The sequence below is a fragment of the Pongo abelii genome, chromosome 1 (genome assembly GCF_028885655.2).
Source record: "Pongo abelii isolate AG06213 chromosome 1, NHGRI_mPonAbe1-v2.0_pri, whole genome shotgun sequence".
In the NCBI taxonomy this organism is placed as follows: domain Eukaryota; kingdom Metazoa; phylum Chordata; class Mammalia; order Primates; family Hominidae; genus Pongo; species Pongo abelii.
This window is the reverse complement of record NC_071985.2, coordinates 188408043-188427460: the sequence shown is the minus strand read 5'-3', so window position 1 is coordinate 188427460 and position 19418 is coordinate 188408043. Positions and strand designations below refer to the sequence as shown.

Below are 19418 nucleotides of genomic sequence, written 5' to 3'. Positions count from 1 at the left end.
CTCAATGCTCCCAAAGAACATCCCATGCCCGCCCTGGCCACACTAGCACTTACCAGGTGTTTGCTGACAATTTGGGCTGATGAATGGACAGGTGGTTCTTCTGGACAGAGAGCAGACAGCAATTTGGGCACCTTAAGGACAGAGATTTGGTCACTAAAGATCAGAAAACACCAGAAAACATCTTAGGTAGAACCCAGTGCTCAATCAGAGATATGAGGAGTTCTCAGCCATAGCTTGCTGTCTGAGTGAGGGAGAGCAGGAGGCTGCTGCATTCCCCCTAGGACCAAGATTATTCATGCAGCAGCTTCTAGATGGCCTTATTGTCAGTCTCTTAAGCTGTGAATGCTCCTCCTTGAAAGTAATGCCATGTCCCTTGGCTGGGAGGCACTGAGACCAGTCTTTGAGATACCCATATACCACCTCTTGGGAAAGGAGGCCTGATCAGGCCAAAGAACACCCCGAATCCTGATCATAAGCATCCTGGGTTCCTGGTCACCTCCTGGACCACTGTGACCACGCATGAGGTGAGGATGAGATCCATTTTAGACAAATTCCAAAACAACGACAGACCCTGAGAAGGCATCTATCCACCAGCCAAAAGAAAACATGAAGGGGAAGTTCACACTATTCCCTCTCCAGTGTGAGAAACCTGGAAAGGTTAGAGGTATGGGGGGCTTTGGCTACCAGTCCATTAGGAAGACACAGGTAGTGCACCTGTCTGTGATTCTCCAGCATAGACAGAATGCTGGTCAGAGCACTGTGCGTGGCAGCCACATTAGCTGACGGAGGCCTTGTCAGCATGGCTACACTGGAATGTGAAGGCTAATTCCAAGCCCCCAGCCCTAGGATCTCTTCTTCCACACTCCACCCAAGGCCCTTCAGGCCTGTCTGCTGCATAGCCCCTGTTGGCACTTCAAAGGATACTTTTCCCCGCATGCTCACTCGAGAGCAGGGCCCCTCTTTCATGATGTGGACACAGCAGTGCACCTGTGATCTGGACAAGTCTTCCCACTCAGGTTATCCATGAACATCTTTCCAGACCAGCCTGAAAGACTCTAGTCATGGGTAAATGTGGGAATAGCTATGATTTCTCATAAGCTCTCTGGCTTGGGACTCCCTTGGATCTGTAACCAATCCAGGTTGAGGCTCACCTGAGGTTTTATCTGATGTGGGTCCTACAGATTCCTGAGCCAGGTTTTCTTCAGGAGTCAATCCCAATTTTCTTCTTTTTTTTGAGACAGAGTCTCACTCTGTTGCCCAGGCTGGAGTGCAGTGGCACAATCTCGACTTACTGCAACCTCTACCTCCCAGGTTCAAGCAATTCTCCTGCCTCAGCCTCCTGAGAAGCTGGGATTACAGGTGTGTGCCACCATGCTTGGCTAATTTTTGTATTTTTAGTAGAGACGGGGTTTCGCCATGTTGTCCAGGCTGGTCTTGAACTCCTGACCTCAGGTGATCCACCCGCCTCAGCCTCCCAAAGTGCTGGGATTATAGGCGTAAGCCACTGCGCCCGACCTCCATCCCAATTTTCAACAATTTCTTTTATATTATTCTGCGCCCCACTGCCACCCCAGTCTGCACCTGCAATTACATTTTCACAGGGTTCTACCAGGAGCAATGTCAATAACTAATCTTTTCATTATCTCACCTCTGTTATCCTTGAATGACACCTCAATGTAGTTCCCTCAATTATTTATCTTTTCCTATCCTCTTTTTTTTTTTTTTTTTTTTAATACAGAGTCTCACTGTGTTGCTTAGGCTTAGGTTAGAGTGCGGTGGTGCGATCTCAGCTCACTGCAACCTCCGCATCCCAGGCTCAGGTGATCCTCCCACCTCAGCCTTCCAAGTAGCTGGGACTACAGCCACATGCCACCACACTTGGCTAATTTTTGTAGTATTTTTGTAGAGACAGGATTTTGCCACGTTGCCCAGGCTGGTCTCGAACTCCTGGGCTCAAGCGATCCACCCGCCTCAGCCTCCCAAATTGATAGGATTACAGGCGTAAGTCACCGTGCCCGGAATCTTTTCTTATCTCATCTAAACCCTCTACTGCTCTGCATTTCCTTTTCCTAGTCTCATTATTCCTCCCTCTCAAAACCTTCCTCCTGGGCCTACTATACAATACAGAGTTCCTTTATACCTTCAGCCTCTTTACTGTCCCCCTCTCCACCCCCTGCCTTCATTAAGGCCTGGCTTATCTTTGAGGACACTGCTTCTCCTTCAATGGAAGCTATTTGTTCCCCGTATCTCACAACTTCAAGGTTAAAAGGAGGGGCTAGCAAGAGACTCCTCATTAATGCTGTTTGCAGACAATTCTCTTTCATAGTCATTCCTTTCCTGAGGCTTTGCCATCTGGCCACTCTATACTCTGCTCTTTCACCTTCTCAGGGAAGCCTCCTCTGTAGGCCTATGTTTACTTCATCAGAGTAATGATTACAGAGTATTTACCTGCTTATTATGAAGTAAGTACTGCAGATATCCCCATGCTGAACAGAATAGGAGGAACCTGCTGACCCAGAGACCAGAAGTTAGCCTTCCTAAAGATCTTAGCCTTTCCCTGGAGCCACAGAGGCCCTGACTATGGACCAGGCCCCCTGCTTCCCTTTTTGCTGCACCTGAGTACCCTAGTAGTCTCCCTTGACATGCCAGGTCTTGCTCAACCTTGGGAATGACAAGGATTCTTAACAAGTTACTATATACCTAATGAAGAAACAGACAAGTGGCTCAGTCTGTTTCTAGGACAAGAGCCCCATGATTTTCTAACTCATGCTCTCACCTGTCTGTTTGCTTCCATGTAGAGTCCCAGTGTGCTCACTCGAGAGCAGAGCCCCTCTTTCATGATGTGGACATAGCAGCGCACCTGTGATCTGGACAAGTCTTCCCACCTGTCTCCTCGACAGGCATTCCAGCAGGCATCATAGGGAGCCAGGTTCAGGGTATTGGCTTCTTTTATAAAACTGTAAATATCTTCAGAACAAACACCCACACCAAGGAAATAAATGAGAGATAACAGAACAGATACAGACTCAGACAAGTTGTTTTTTGTTTTTTTTAAGAGACAAGGTCTTGCTATGTTGCCTAGGCTGGTCTCAAACTCCCACACTCAAGCGATCCTCCCACCTCAGCTTCCTGAGCAGCTGGGACTACAGGTGTGCACCACCATGCTTGGCTCTAAGTTTTAAAAGAGGTTACAGCTCACACTTCTCCCTTTGAAACTCACCCACAAAACATGAACCAGCCTGAGGAAATCCCACTAAAATCTGTAAGAGAAAGTCAAACTAAAAGAGGCAATGTACTTCCCTAAAATATCATGATTTAAAAATGCTTAATACGAGGTCCTAAAAGCATGTGACTGGTAATCAAGACCACTAGGGAAAATAAAACAGATGACCCTTGTAAATCATGAAATAACACAAGCCAGCGTCCAGGCTTTAGTGGCCAGCCAGGTTGACTTTGTGCTGCTAGTCTCTATTACCATATCTGGCAGCTGTGCTATGACAGAAAGCACAGAACTTGGAGCCCAGAGTACCAGGGCTCTAGTTTTTCAGCTCTCACAACGACCCTTTGAGATCTTTTACTTTCTGATAAAAAAACTGGGGCTCAGAGGACTGAGTAACCTGCCTCAAGACACAATGCTAGTAAGAGGCAGTCAGATTTCAAATCCAGAACTGTCTGATGCCCAGTTCTACAATCCTAATCATCATGCTGTACTGTCAGTTTATTCATTTGATAAATACTTTTTCAGAACATCTACTATGAGTCCATGACTGGGCCAGGGATTAGGGATATGACAGCAAACAAGACAGATCCGATCTTCAGATCCTGGCACGGAGACACTCGGGTTGGCCTGTGGTTGGACTGCAATTGTACATTCCTTCACTTTCCTTCCCTTGATAAAAGAGGCTGAGTTTAATCAGGAATGGGGCTGCCTAGAGCCTAGAGAACAGGGGAACTAAGAAGTGGCAGGTGGAGTTTAAAGGCAAAATGGTCTAGTGAGGAACATAGCCAAACTAGAGCTATGAATCAGAGAATGGGGCTGGAGGCATGATTAGCCTGTTGCTGAGAGCACAGTGGCAGGATCTGCCTGAGCAAGCTTACCCAGAGCTCGGTGGGTTGGCAAGCCTGTCTTGCCTCGTAGGCTAGAAAATAGTCTGCTGCCTTGAGACCATCTTGGGCTGGGCTAAGCTGCCCAACCACTCTTTCCAAAGGTGCTGCTACCCTTGTCCCTCTTACTGAACCAAACCAAGAACTGACCTAACGACTTCAGCTCCTTTTTCTTTAGATCTTCCTCTTTTTCTTCTTGTCCCTGTTGTGAGGAAGCTGAGGAAAACTGTTTTCTCACTAGATACGGAATCAGTTCACTCCGGATAGAAGTGATTGACCTAGAAAGAAAGAATGGCCAATATGAGAAACCTGACTGTCTGGAACATACCAGGATCAAAAGCTCTGTGCATACAAGGAAAAGCCAAATCCTTTCCTGTCATGGCACCTTGGGACTGTCAGAGATCAAATGTGGCATCGACTTGGCAGTTTGGAGAAAGCAGAGTGCTTCCTGGTGGGTACTGAGACAGGATGTTGGGTCTAAGTGACCAGGAATCTGTACCAGGGGAAGAAGGGACCTGATCTTTAGTACAGTGTGTCAGTGTGTGTTTTTTATTTATGTTTTTATTTATACTTAGCAATGGAAAGCAAAGAGGTAAGAGACTAGCACATGTTTTTCAGTGTTCTCTCACACTGTGACCTTATTAGAATTTTATATTGCTAATTAATTTATGTAGCATTTACCAAGCATATGCCAGTTACTGTGCTAGGCCTTGGAAATATATCATTTCTGACTTCAAGGAATTCATAATCCAATGGACAGTAGCCTGTACACGTTTAAGAGGAAAGGCAGAAGGAGGTTAAGCTAATCAGGTAGGCAAGGGGGCCAGATCACGAAAGCTTTCTGTGGTGAAACCACCTTTGCAAAAATAGCAGTGACACAATTATGACAGTGAAAGAAATCTGACCTAGTCAACTCCATCTTGCTGTTAACCTCTAAACTGCTCTTGCTCATTCCTGGGCATAGGCTGAGCTAACTTTGGGAGAAAACTTTTTTTTTTTTTCTGAGACAGGGTCTCACTCTGTCGCCCAGGCTGGAGTACAGTGGTGCGATCTCAGCTCACTGCAACCTTCGCCTCCCAGGTTCAAGCGATTCTCCCGCCTCAGCCTCCTGAGTAGCTGGAAAGCTGGGATTACAGGTGTGAGAGCCACATGCCCAGCTAACTGCTTTTTGTTTTTTTTTTTTTTTTTTTGAGACAGTCTCGCTCTATCGCCCAGGCTGGAGTGCAGTGGCATGATCTCAGCTCACTGCAACCTCTGCTTCCTGGGTTCAAGTGATTCTTGTGCTCCAGCCTCCCAAGTAGCTGGAACTACAGGCGCATGCCACAATGCCTGGCTGTTTTTGTATTTTTTGGTAGGGATAGGGTTTTGCCATGGTGGCCAGGCTGGTCTCAAACTCCTGGCCTCAAGTGATCCACCTGCTTCAGCCTCTTGAAGTGCTGGGATTACAGGCATGAGCCACCATGCCTGGCGCTGTTTTTTTTTTTTTGAGATGGAGTCTCGTTCTGTGGCCCAGGCTGGAGTGTAGTGGTGCGATCTTGGCTTACCGCAACCTCCACCTCCCAGTTCAAGTGATTCTCCTGCCTCAGCCACCCAAGTAGCTAGGATTACAAGTGCCGGCCACCATACCTGGCTAATTTTTGTATTTTGAGTAGAGATGGTGTCTTGTCATGTTGACCATGCTGGTCTCAAACTCCTGACCTCAGGTGATCTGCCTGCTCCAGCCTCTCAACGTGCTAGGATTATAGGTGTGAGCCACCATGACTAGCCAGAAATTTATTACAGTTTATAGTTTAAATGATAATAGCCCTTCTCAAAATGAAACTGCCTTTATAAAACTAATAAAAGGGTACAAGTTTAGGATTACAAGATGGGCCTGAATTCTCATGATTACCAGTCATTGTTCCAAAGGTCACAAGATTTGCAACTTCCCCAGTTACTCCTGTAAATAACATCATTATTGTAGAACCTAAGATTGGCTTTTTAAGATGTCTTTTCTGACTTTTGCATTTCTGATGACTGGATGACTCCACTGGGACCAGTGACCCCTCTGTAGCCCCCACCCAAAACTGGACTCAGCGGCGGACTGTTTTCCACACCCATATGATTGCATTCCCAACCAATCAGCAGCACTCATTCCCTAGACCCCTGCCCACCAAACCATCCTTGAAAAACCCTAGCCTCAGAATTTTGGGGGAGGCTGATTTGAGTAATAATAAAATTCTGGCTTCCCGTTTAGCTGCCTCTATGTGTATTAAACTCTTTATTGCAATTCTCCCATCTTGATAAATCATCTCTATCTCGGCAGCAGGTAAGATGAACCCACTGGGGAGTTACAGTGGCAGTCTAGAAAGTCTGGACTGATAAGCCAGTCGTAATTTTTTCTTGTTAGATGGGGTCTTGCTCTGCTGCCCAGGCTGGAGTGCAGTGGTACAATCACAACTCACTGCAGTCTTGACTACCTGGGCTGAAGTGATCCTCCTGCCTTGGCCTCCCAAGTAGCTGGGACCACAGGCACGTGCCACCATGCCCAGCTAATTTTTTTATTATTTGTAGAGGCAAAGTCTCACTATGTTGTCCAGGCTGGTCTTGAACTCCTGGACTCAAGCAATCCTCCCACCTCAGCCTCCCAAAGTGCTGGGATTACAGGTGTGAGCCACTGCACCTGGCTGTCAGTGGTATTTTTTAAGCAAGAAAGTGACATGATCAGTTTTATCTCTTATTAAGGTAATTCTGGTAGCAATGTGGAAGAAAGCCTGGAATAACGAAACTGAAGAAAGGGAGACCAGTTACAATATTCTGAGAGATGAGATAATGAGGCCTGAGAGAGGGGTTAAAGTATGGGCAGCTCTATAAACCTGACTTGCTGCATACTTCCCACCACCTCTGCCAGCCCCCATTCAAAGAAGCTCTGCAAACTGACACAAGACTACACAGATGGAGTGTAGGTAGAAAGGAAGGCAAGATAGAGGCAGAGGCTGAGGAGGGTAAGGAAAACTATTAACCCTGGAGCTACACAGTTCATGGTTTTTGTAATTTTTAAAGAATCAAGTCAAATATCTTTGAAAAATTCTGTGTTAAGCTGTGAGCTCTTGTATTGAATTTCAATGTGATTTTTCTCCTGATCCTTTGATGGAGATTTAAAAATTTCCATGTGAATACAAAGAATGAAGCAACACTTACTCTTAGCTCTTTTTCTTCCCTTTTAATGCTTCAAACTAGTGTGGGCAGCAAATATTCCTCCTCCATTGGAAAACAAGTCAGTTCCCTTTGAAGAAGTGACAAAGCACGGACAGCTGCGGGATTTCAGGGCCATGATATTTACATTACGGACCAAAAAGAACTGTCACTGCAAGAGGCAAGCAGGCAAGCCTTGGCACATGGCTCCACCAGGCAGAACCATTCGAGAGGATCCATGATTTGAAGAGAGGCTATGAAACAGCCCTGCCAGGTCCCACCCACCTCTGCTGGAGCTCAACATTAGGTCAATCCCCATAATGCAGTTGGCTTAGAAGCATAATGAAGGAAACAATTACTCTTCCTGCTTCCTAAAGTGCAGGGAGCTCAGAGCTGTGCCAAGAAATGTTACAAAGCTACAGTGAACCATTGTGAACATCCTGGGCCTAGGGCACGAGCTGGATACAGTGCCCTGGTCAACCTTACTTTCTCCTTTCCCTCTTATACACAGCCTTCCTAGAAACACCTGTCTTATCTCGTGAAATCATAAGCTCTTCTCAAGCAATCACAAAGGAGAACAATAGACTTGACTACTAGAAAACAATCCAACCAAATAAAAAGACAAAATAATTGCTATGAATAGGGCAAAGAATATTCTTAATAAACAGATATGTGTTCAAAAAACATATAAAATATTTTCAAAGAAGTAAAAAACTAAAATAAGATGCAATTTCTCCTCCAACTAAATTAACTGATTCAAAACAATTTTCATTACTGATAAGAGTGCTTTGAGAACAGTTACTATCACATAATGGAAGTCGGAGTATAAACTGATAAAATCTCTGAAAAATAATTGGCAACATTATAGCAAAAGACTTGAAGATATTCATATAATTTCACCCTGTAATTCCATTTCTATAAGTCTATCCTAAGAAAAATATATTACTCAGTAAATATTTGCTGAATAGATGAAATCATCAGATTATAAACAAGAATCTTTCAAAAAAAGTATTCCCGTTATTTATAAAAATGGAGAATAAAATATTCAACAATGATAGATCAAAATACCTCTATAACAGAATGTCATATAGGAAAACTGTGACTGTAAATAATTTTTTTTTTTTTTTTAAAGACGCAGCCTTGCTTGGAGTGCAATGGCACGATCTTGGCTCACTGCAACCTCTGCCTCCCGGGTTCAAGTGATTCTCCTGCCTCAGCCTTCTGAGTAGCTGGGCTTACAGGCGCCTGACACCACGCTTGGCTAATTTTTTTTTTTTTTTTTGTATTTTTAGTAGAGATGGGGTTTCACCATGTTGGTCAGGCTGGTCTTGAACTCCTGACCTTGTGATCTGCCCACCTTGGCCTCCCAAAGTGCTGGGATTACAGGCGTGAGCTACCGTGCCTGGCCAAGAATTTTTTAATGATAGAAGAAAATGCTTATAATACTCAATGAAAAAAGCAAATTATTATTATTTTTTAAGACGGAGCCTCGCTGGAGTGCAGTGGCGCAGTCTTGGCTCACTGCAACCTCAGCCTCCTGGGTTCAAGCAATTCTCCTGCCTCAGCCTCCCGAGTAGCTGGGATTATAGGTGCCCGCCACCACACTGGGCTAATTTTTTGTATTTTTAGTAGAGACGGGTTTCACCACGTTGGCCAGGCTGGTCTCGAACTCCTGACCTCATGAGCTGACCTGCCTCAGCCTCCCAAAGTGCAGGGATTACAGGTGTGAGCCACTGCGCCCGACCCAGATTATGTTTAAAGTGTGATTTCAAGCACATATTCTCACTATATATATGAAAATAAAACAATGGAAAGAAATACACTAAAATGTTCACAATAGTTATCTCACAGTAGTGGAATTATGAATGTTAAAGCAAACTAAATATAGCCTGAGAAGGACTTCGTACTTCTATATTTGAGTCCTTGTGGACAAACTGCATCCTAACTTAATAGGTAGACGAGACTGAAAACCTAACGTAGGAGTATGTGCCTGTACCAATAGCTGCGAATTGGCCAGTCCCAGCAGCCATAATTCAACCACTCATACATTGCTGAGTGTTCAAACCGTGTTCAAATAAGGCAAATGCCGAGCTGTAACCAATCCAGTTGTTTTTGTACCTCACTTCTGATTTCTGTATGTCACTTCCTTTTTTTGTCTAAAAATTGTCAAATGCCTCTGACCATGAGGCATCCTTGGAGTCTTTCTGAATTTGCTGTGATTCTGGAGGCTTCCTGATTCATGAATCATTAATTGCTCAATTAAACTCCTTTAAACTTAATTCGGCTTGTTTTTCTTTTAACAGATGGTGTCAGAAGTGGCATCTGAAGTAGAGCTTTAATGACCCCCAGGAGCGCTGAGTGAACAAGCAAGGTACCTGCAAGGACCACTTACGTCCATCGATCTCTCAGAGCGACTGGGGATTGTGGGTAAGCTCTCTCTCAGATTTCAGAGCTCCAAGGATTTGTGTTTTGAGCTGTTCAAGTTTCTTTGAGCAAATTTCTGATCCAAACTGGGTTTGGAAGTCACAAGAGAAACTTGACTTGGTCCAGGATAGGACTTGATCCAGTAATTAGCCAGCTTGGATCCAGTTAGAGGCTTCTTACATCTGACTGGGTCAGAAAGAAACTGGTTTTAAATGGTAATATTGTAGGGATTGTAGGGCTCTTGAAAATTCACAGGGGTTGTTTGTGTTCTACCCCTTTGTTTCATTTTTCTTGCGTGCTTAGGTAGGAAAAATCATTGGCTAAATTCATCAAGGGAACCTGAGAGCAAAGTAAATATTTTAGGTAAAAATGGGATCCTTAATTTCTGGAAAACTGAATTCCTTCCGGCTTATACATTAGCTGGTAAGCAGTGAAATCTTACAGAAATGGTGAAATCTTACTAAAGATAACTTACAGTAGAACGTTCCGAATGAACAATGCACTGAAGTGCATTGAGACTCATCTAGGGATGCTTATTGATATGCAGACGCTTCTAAAAAGATTTCAATATTTTTATTTAAAGACTTTACAAAGGCCGGGCGCAATGACTCACATCTGTAATCCCAGCACTTTGGGAGGCCAAGGAGGGTGGATCACTTGAGATCAGGAGTTCAAGACCAGCCTGGTCAACATGGTGAAACCCCATCTCTATTAAAAGTACAAAAATTACCATGGTGGCGCAGGCCTGTAATCCCGGCTACTCAGGGGGCTGAGGCATGCCTGTACTCGGGAGGTGGAGGTTGCAGTGAGCTGAGATCGCATTACTGCATTCCAGCCTGGGCAACAGAGCCAGACTCTGTCTCCCCCGCCAAAAAAAAAGACTCTACAAAAGGCACCTAAACAACTAATTGATTAAAAAAGTAGATTTGCTAATCTTTTAGCTTAGTTACTATCTGACCCAAAGGAAACAGACTGCAGCACCAATTGGCTGACTTTGGATACGTAATGGGGGTACATTTTACCTGAGTAAAGGATGGGATTGGGTGAGAGGCCCTCCCCTCAATAAAGTCCCTCTTGGTTAATAATGGATACAGATGACAGGGCCCAACTGGGGGGCAAGTTTGGGCCTTGCCAGTTCAATATTGGGTGCCAAGCATCCATATGGTGGCTAATGTCTGTTTTGTCACATGTATTTTGCTATGTCCAGAATGGAAAACATTAGAACTCAGGTCCCCCATGCAGCCATTTGGGTGGCAACTTGCAAAATGTAGAGGATTTTGCCTGTAGTTCCATGATTTTCCTTTGTGATGCAGCTTGGCCCCAGGAGTGGTGGTGTGGCAAGCAGGGTCGCTACGGCCGCTCAGGGAAGGGGAACCCAGAAACAGGACATGCCGGCAAAGGAATAAAATTTCTTACCAGTCAGACTTCTGGCTTCTCTCTCTCTCTTTGTGTGTGTGCAAATTGGCTGAATGAATGGTAAAAATCACTGTTTATCTCCTCTGTAAAGTTTTGATTAATGAGAAAAAGAATTCTGAGGCTAGTATTAAGTTGTAACGAATCTAATGTATTTTGTGCTATGAATTTGTCTGTGTTGTTCTGTCATGAAGAGGGGTACCTTAGGATAGAACAGGGGCTTAGGACCCCATAAACTGCTCAAGATGGCCCAGCAAGCTGGTCAGTAATAAATTTTGCTGCAGGTCCTTGAAACAAACAAAAAAACTGGGTGAGGTCTCCATCTTGTTTTCTGTCCTTGGGAACTTGACCTTGTAACCATGTGGCCATAATTTCTCTCAGTCTCTTCCTTCCAGGGAACAGGAATTCTGGGATTCATGTCATAGCTAGCTCTAAAAATTATCTTGAGTAGTTAAAAGCCTTTGCAAGCACAAAATTAACTACTCTAGACTCCTTCTGGGAAAAGCGGGAAGAGCAATGGAAACCACCAGTGCTGTAGCTCAGCAGCTAAGGCTTTGACTTTTCACAGTGATGCCCTGGGTTCCATTCCTGGCTTAGGGAATGAGTCCTTTCTGGTTTGATATCTGCGTGACCTTTACCATTAGTTGATTATCTTCCCCTCCACGAACCATTTTGAATTTTCCTTTCCCTAAGCACCTGGGAAGTTACCTTTGGTCAAGTTCAAAAGCCAGAAATATTGTCAGTGTGGCTAGAGTCAGGTAATAAGAAATTTAAAAGGGCTTTTTAAAAGAGTCCTATGGCCAGGAGTGGTGGCTCACGCCTGTAATCCCAGCACTCTGGGAGGCTGAAGCGGGTGGATCACTTGAGGTCAGGAGTTCAAGACCAGCCTGGTCACCATGGTGAAATGGCATCTCTACTAAAAATACAAAACACTGGCCGGGTGTGGTGGCGTGTGCCTGTAATCCCTGCTACTCAGGAAGCTGAGGCAGGAGAATTGCTGGAACCTGGGAGGTGGAGGTTGCAGTGAGCTGAGATTGTGCCACTGTACTCCAGCCAGGGTGACAGAGCGAGGATCCATCTTAAAAAAAAAAAAAAAAAAATTAAGCCGACTTTTAACCACAGTGCTTTTATTTTTATTTACTTTGTTTTTTATCTTTTTTTTTTTGAAACGGAGTCTTGCTCTGTTCCAGCGATTCTCCTGCCTCAGCCTCCTGAGTAGCTGGGATTACAGGCACACGCCACCACGCCTGCATAATTTTTATATTTTTAGTAGAGACGGGGTTTCACCATGTTGCCCAGGCTGGTCTCAAATTCCTGACCGGCAGTGATCCACCTGCCTTGGCCTCCCAAAGTGCTGGGATTACAGGCGTGAGCCACTTGCACCTGGCCAGTCAACTTAATTAAAAGTGGATATTCAAGCTCTAACAGACTGGGACTCCTTGCAAAAAAAACAGAGGAGGTGTCACAAACTCTGTTCTGGGAAAAAACTCTGTTTTCCTCATAAAACCCCAGGAACGGGTGGTGGATAGATTCCTCTGAAAATCTAAGGCTAAATATTCTTTTAACAATGGCTAATGGCAGTTATCAGGGAATACGTGGCTCTCTGCATGTTTACATCAGAGAAGCATGCTCTTGGCCACCTAGAAGTTATGGAAATGCTCCCACTCCTCACTGAGAGATAAGACTCTCATGGGAGATGGGCTAATTCCCTCTTTTTGGGATCCAGAATCTGATATAAAAATGGGACCCTTGATTTTGGGGGTCTGTTTTTGTCTTCCAGCTGTGCCTGCTTATTAGGCCCTAGAAACTGCATGTTTTCGTAGACCTGTTTCTTGAAGGGCTCTACCGTGAGGCCAGTAATCCAATTAAGAAACTGGCAAATGAAAAATCTTACAACTACTGGATCTTCTTCTGTCTGTCTGTGTAGTTTATACATATGTTATGTGTGTGATGTTTATGTAAAAGCTCTAATTAATTGGCATAAAGAAAAATAAGCACTTAAATCAAATATTTTGAAAAAAATAAAAACTGTAATGCCTTTTAGTTCACGTAACTTTAGTAATCTTTGGGAAATAAAAAATGTTAAAGATTATTGGTAAAATAAAGACGTTTGGTCTAAATTAGGCAGGTCAGATATTAGGTTTGCTAAATGCCTTAAGGTCATAAACTGCTTTGACTTTCGAAAATTCCTTCCAAAGCATATATGTTTTTTTCCCCAAGGTACAGGCTCTGGGTCTGGGGGGTTGCAGTGTGATCTACCTGTCTTGCACCCACCCAAGACCACGATTCTGTCTATAAGTTGCCCCAATAAATCATCCAAAACTGACAAACTAGATTTGTCTGCCTTCTTCTTTGGTTTCTCAGCTCCTTCTGCATTTGGGGGTTGCTTTGTGATAAATGGCCCTTTCACAAAACAGCCTGACTTCTCCTTCTTCCACCCCTCACATATAATCAATCACCAAGCACTGCTGATTCTATCCCCTAAATCTCTGTCAAAACTTTCAACTTCTCTTCATCTTTACTGCCACTACCTGGTCCAGACTACTGTCATCATTTGCCTGGATTCCTGTACCTGCTTTTAATTGGTCTCTCTCCCTCTAGTTTTATCCACAAAATCTATCCTTCATACGGTAGATGGAAAAAAAAAGAGACTTTTAAAAAAAATTTTTTTATTTTTTTAAAGACGGTCTCATTCTGTCACCCAGGCTGCTGGAGTGCAGTGGTGTTATCATGGCTCACTGCAGCTTTGACATCCCAGGCTCAAGTAATCCTCCCACCTCAGCCTCCTAAGTAGCTGGGACTACAGGCATGTGCCAGCATGTTAATTTTTTTATTTTTAAATTTGTTGTAGAGATGAGGTCTCCCTAAGTTGCCCAGGCTGGTCGTGAACTCCTGGGTTCAAGTGATCCTCTTGCCTACCTCCAAGTAATCCTCCCTGCTTCAGCCTCCCAAAGTGCTGGGAATACAGGCATGAGCCACTGCACCCAGCTGACAGAATATTTCTGAAGTACAATCTGATCATGTCTCTTCTTCCTTCAATCCATCCTCTATTTTGTAGACACAGTGATTTTTCTAAAGTACAAATCTGATCCCATCTCCTTACACTTATTTAATGCTCAGGATAGTGATTACTTTTGTGTATGTGGTAGGGTAGGGGGATATAAAGAGGGGAGTTTCTGGAATTCTGGCAATGTTCTATTTCTTAATCTGAATATAGTACTCATAAGGTACATTCACTTTGTGAAAATTTATCAAGTCATAACACCCTTCTCAAATATGATCTCTGCTTGGAAGCCTTTTATAACATTTGTAGGCTTCTATGCTCTCACAGTAAAGACAGTTATATGTACTGTTTTTTTGATCATGTACGAGGTATCATGTGTGAGGTACTATGCTAGGAAAATAATACAGATCATTTCAAGTTCTTATAGCAATCCTTATGATAGGTATTACTATTCTTATTTTATGTTTTGTAATTTTTGTAGAGATGGCATCTTGCTATGTTGCCTAGGCTGGTCTGGAACTCCTGAGTTCAGACCATCCTCCCACTTTAGCCTCCCAAAATGCTGGGATTACAGGCGTGAGCCACTGCACCTGGCCCCTATTTTATAAAGAAGGAAATCAAGGCTTAGCGAGGTTAACTATCTTGCCTAGGGTTAATACAACTTTTATAATTGATAGAACTGAAAGTCACTCCACATCTGTCCTATAGTCCATGGCTCTTTCCACTATACCATATTAACTAGCATCTTGTTCTTCAACCAAAGCACTTTCCACAGGATTTAGAATTCTCTGCTTGCTGTCTCTTTACCCAAAAATACACAGATTTTTGGATACAGAAGGCAGAGCTTTCTTGGCTGGGCCTGGAGCTCACACCTGTAATCCTAGCTCTTTGGGAGGCCTAGATGGGAGGATCTCTTGAGCTGAGGAGTTTGAGACCAGCTTGGGCAACATATTGAGGCCCCATCTCTACAAAAAATAAGAAAATTAGCCAGTCATGGTGGTGAGTGCCTGTAGTCCCAGCTACTCGGGAGGCTGAGGAGGGAAGATCACTTAAGCCCAGGAGTTGGAGGCTGCAGTGAGCTGTTATCATACCACTGCACTCCACTCCGGCCTGGCGAAAGAGCAAGATCCTGTCTCTTAAAAAAAAAAAAAAGTAAAGCTTTCCTAATTTGGAAATGTAATGAATTCTAAATATGTTTCTCTATTACTAGTATTACTAATATTTCTAGAAGTCCCAGAGATAAAAATGAATGCAACTAAGAAATTCAAAGGAGACTACCTTGATTTAATCTTGGCAGCACCTGCATCTTCAGATATCAGTATGCAGCCATCCAATAACAGCCCTGTTGAGAAGGTGTGAAAGTCACATACTCTTAGCTTAATTTTGTTGTTATTGAAGTAAAGGACACATCGTGCAATCTCTAGGACATCTAAGGATATGTAAGGAAACCAAGTACAGCCAAATCAATGGATGCCTGAACTGAACAGTAAGAAACCAAGACTACTACTGCCAGCCTCTCATGGCACTATCTGGTCCCTCATCTCTGCTTCTTATCTCCACTCTGCTGTCTTGTGCTTACTCGTGGCTTTCTAGCTATTCCACACTTTCACCTTTTTAAATTTTTAACTTTTTTTTAGAGACAGGGTCTCTTTCTGTCCACCAGGCTGGAGTGCAGCAGTGCCATCACATATAGCTCACTGTAGCATCAACCTCATGGGCTCAAGTGGTCCTCCTGCCTCAGCCTCCTGAGTAGGTGACACTAGAGGTATATGCCATCATGCCCAGCTAACATAACTTCATTTTGTATGTGGCTTTAATTATTACCTTGATTCTGACCTTGCCACGGCTGCCTATCCCCAACTCTTGACTTCACTTTGTGGCTCCTATCCTTATTTCTCTGCATCCCGACATAGCTGAGGCAAGGAAGTTATGACTGCTCTGTTATTCTTCCAAGTGCAAGTCATGTGCATGTGCATATAAGCATGTTGGCAACAGAGATATCTGACATCTGTGGTGGATGTTGCTGGCAATCAATTAAACAGTGATGGATTTTGTTGAGGCTGTGGCTGCATGATATTGAGCAAATGACTTTTGAGCATTTTCTTTCTCTATAATATGAGTATAATACCTAATGAGAGAACTATTGTAAGAAATGAATATATGTGAAAAGCACCCAGCACAGTGCCTGGTACACAGTAGGTGCTGTTAAATTTTCTTCTTTCCTCTCTCTTCCTGCTCTGAAGGTCCAACACCAAGACTGTAAGTACTGCACGGCAATATCAGATTCTAACACTATAAGAGGCTGACTGTAACCGTGGATACTTCTGGACAAGAAGGAAGTAATCAGCCTCAATTCTCCCTGTTAAGGAGACTAATCTTTAAGTCTCTTAAAGAGAGAAAGATAAATGGGGCCAGTGGGGGTGGGAAGCGGGGGAGGTTCTGTACTAAAAGGAAATCAAGACTAATCCTGGTATATATTGCCTGGTATACATTGCCCATGGCTTTAGCTCACAAAGCTGGCATATTGGTATATTGCTTGAGTCCTTCATAGGGCCAGTGCCAATCTAGGGCCCTGACTCAGGTCTAGGAGCAACTCCTACTAAGGCAAGCAAAGAGCTGGGCCAATACCTGGGCTCCTAGATCTCCTAAGTGATCAGCTTCTTTAGGCTTAATCTAGCTGACATTGTAAAAGAGGGAGGAACACTCAGTTATCAAGAGGTATCACAGTCACAATACTCAGAATAAGATCTGCTTTGGCCCTGGACATAGAATCCAACACATTTTGAATTAAAACATTCAAGAGATTCTGTGGAACATTCATCTATCATACTACATTCAGAAGTGGATAAAAAACTTGTAAAATGTGTACAGTTACTAACTTCTCATCAAAGAGAGTACAGATTTTCTTCTCTCTGCAGCTCTCCCTGTAGCTTTTCTGCTTAGTCAACTGTAGAAACCCACCTCTCTTCTTTCACTATTAATGTATTAATACTAAATTGCTTCTGTTATCTGTTACTACATCTCCCTTCCCCCATTCACCAAGTATATACTGAATGCCTTACAAATCCAGGTAGATATCCATTCTCAAAGAATTTGAGTGGAAAATGTTAACGTGTAAACAAATAATAAAACCTAAGTGTGACTTTATTGAAAACATGACGCTTTCCTACATAAAGAACACAGGGTAGAATATGTTAACTCTCAGAGGTGAAATATAACAAAGGATTGCTACAGCAGTCCTTTCTTGAAGCTGTGTCTCCTAGGTTTACTTTTTCCTTTCCATTCCTAAAGGAGTCATCATCTGGTGACCAGATGATTATAAGTGCCTCCTACTTATCCTGAAGAAATCTCTTTCCCATGCAGAATGGTTTATGTTCACTTGCCAGGTTGCATCATTGCCCATTTCCTGTAAGAATATTCTGTTTAAAGATCTGTAACTCCCTGCTTAGCTTTCAAGACCTTCTACATGCTGCTACCTACCACCAACCAATTCAATCCCATCTCCCACAACCTTTCAAAGACCTTCACTATTCCAGCCAGGAATAAAGACTCTCCCTCAAGTAACATTCTAATTTGCCCTGCTGTGCCTTTTTACTTTTTCCAATATATTGAAATATATCAATTTTCAATATATGCTCTTTGATTGTAGCAACTCTGAGAGGTGAAGGTAGATGCGGGGAGGAAAGAGATAAGGGTCTCCTAAACAGAACTTGAGGTGGGGAAACAGTATGTGCTAAGGCTCTTTATCATTCTCTACTGCAGCAGGTTCTGGGAAAGTCCCATTTGGCAGAGCTTCTTGCCAGGACCTATAGCCATATCACAAACTTCAGGCTTGTCCTCAAGGTACACACACCATTGCGTTACACTTGCCAGGTGTGGGAATAACTAATTGGTAGTGGCCAAATGAGCTACAAATAAGCTATAACAACCAGGATGAGACGACTAGGTTTGCTGTAAAACTGCCTGCATATATAGACACTGAAAGCCACAATCCTCTTTGATAGTATTAAGAAAGCACTGTCAGTTTTTTGTAGGTGTGATAATGATATTAAGGTATTTATTAAAAAAAAAGAGCCTCTCTCTCTCTCTCTCTCTCTCTATATATATATATATATATGTATGTATACATAAAACATATATCTATTTTAAATATCCTTATCCTGGAAGGGTCCTTATATTTTAACTATGTATGCTGAAATATATTTACAGATGAAATTATATCAAAATATTTACAGATGAAATTATATCAAAATGCCTTGCTTTAAAACAATTTAGGGTAATGGGGGGAGAGAAATGGTGGCATACATAAAACAAAATTGACAATGAGTTGATAATTGTTGAAACTGTGTGACGGATACATGGGAGTTCATTATTTTCTTTACTTTTGCATTTATGTGAAATTTTCCATAGTAAATCATTTTTTAAAAAGTCATCCTTTCTAACACAGTTGTGTTCTCTTCTGCCCATCAAGGCCTAGGCTCATTTCATATGGCTTCATTTTTATTTGGGAGTGAAAAATAAACCCTTCAATGGCCAAGAGTTAATTTCATTTTTGGAATACAAACAGCCCAGACTGGTCACTGAGAAATAGGTCTTGGATCACCCTCTAAATCTTGGCAACAAGTTACCCTGCTATCTAAAAAGTAAGGTCTCCACGTTCCACCATGAGCTTAGGCTGTAATTTCCATGAGGGCAGGGCCATATCTGTTTATTTATCATTGATCCCATGGTTGATCTAGCACAATGCCTGCCTCATAATGAGTGCTTAATAAGTATGTGTGGATGGAATGAAAACATTTTTCAGAGGTCAGAAAGGAGCAGGGCAACTGTGTCCTTGGTAGGGGAAACAGAGCTATAATAATCCTTGGGAAAGCTTTCTAAAAGTCCAAATGATTTGTTTTACCATTGGCTCTACATGGGCCTCTCCACAGGAACTTAGCAAGTGTTGTGGGGGGTGACAGGTAGGACACTGCAAGAAAGATCATACTGGGCAGGGGAACAATCTTCCTTCCTCTTAATATTCTGATATATATTCAAGTCCATCAGCCAAAGGCAGAGCTAGCATTTAAACTCAGGTTCTCAAATTCTTTTCTCCAGATGGTCTGAGATACCTCTTGGTACTGTGGTATCTGTTCACCTAGATAAGTTTCTGCCTTGGATAGCACTGGTGAACTTTCCAAACTTACCCAGCAGTCATGAAAGGAAGCTAGCTGCTCCTATTCTTAACCATGCAGTTATTAAATCTTTTCCCACCTGTTCCTTTGAGGACTGTAGCTGCTTTTCTTATGTGCCAAATTTT

At 43.1% G+C, this 19418-nt stretch overlaps 1 protein-coding gene across 4 annotated transcripts in view; it reads right to left on the bottom strand.

Annotated features, from left to right (window-relative positions):
- Positions 1–19418, bottom strand: part of EIF2B3 (eukaryotic translation initiation factor 2B subunit gamma) — a 135657-nt gene that overhangs the window by 24768 nt on the left and 91471 nt on the right. For 3 of the 4 annotated variants that reach the window (XM_024231547.3, XM_054535734.2, XM_024231556.3), the window contains 3 exons: positions 4255–4382; positions 2777–2967; positions 54–131 (listed from right to left, as the gene is read on the bottom strand). In XM_024231547.3, coding sequence (XP_024087315.2) covers positions 54–131; positions 2777–2967; positions 4255–4382 — 397 coding nt within the window. The remainder of the gene's footprint in view (positions 1–53; positions 132–2776; positions 2968–4254; positions 4383–19418) is intronic. The other variant, XM_054535730.2, reaches the window with a different exon arrangement.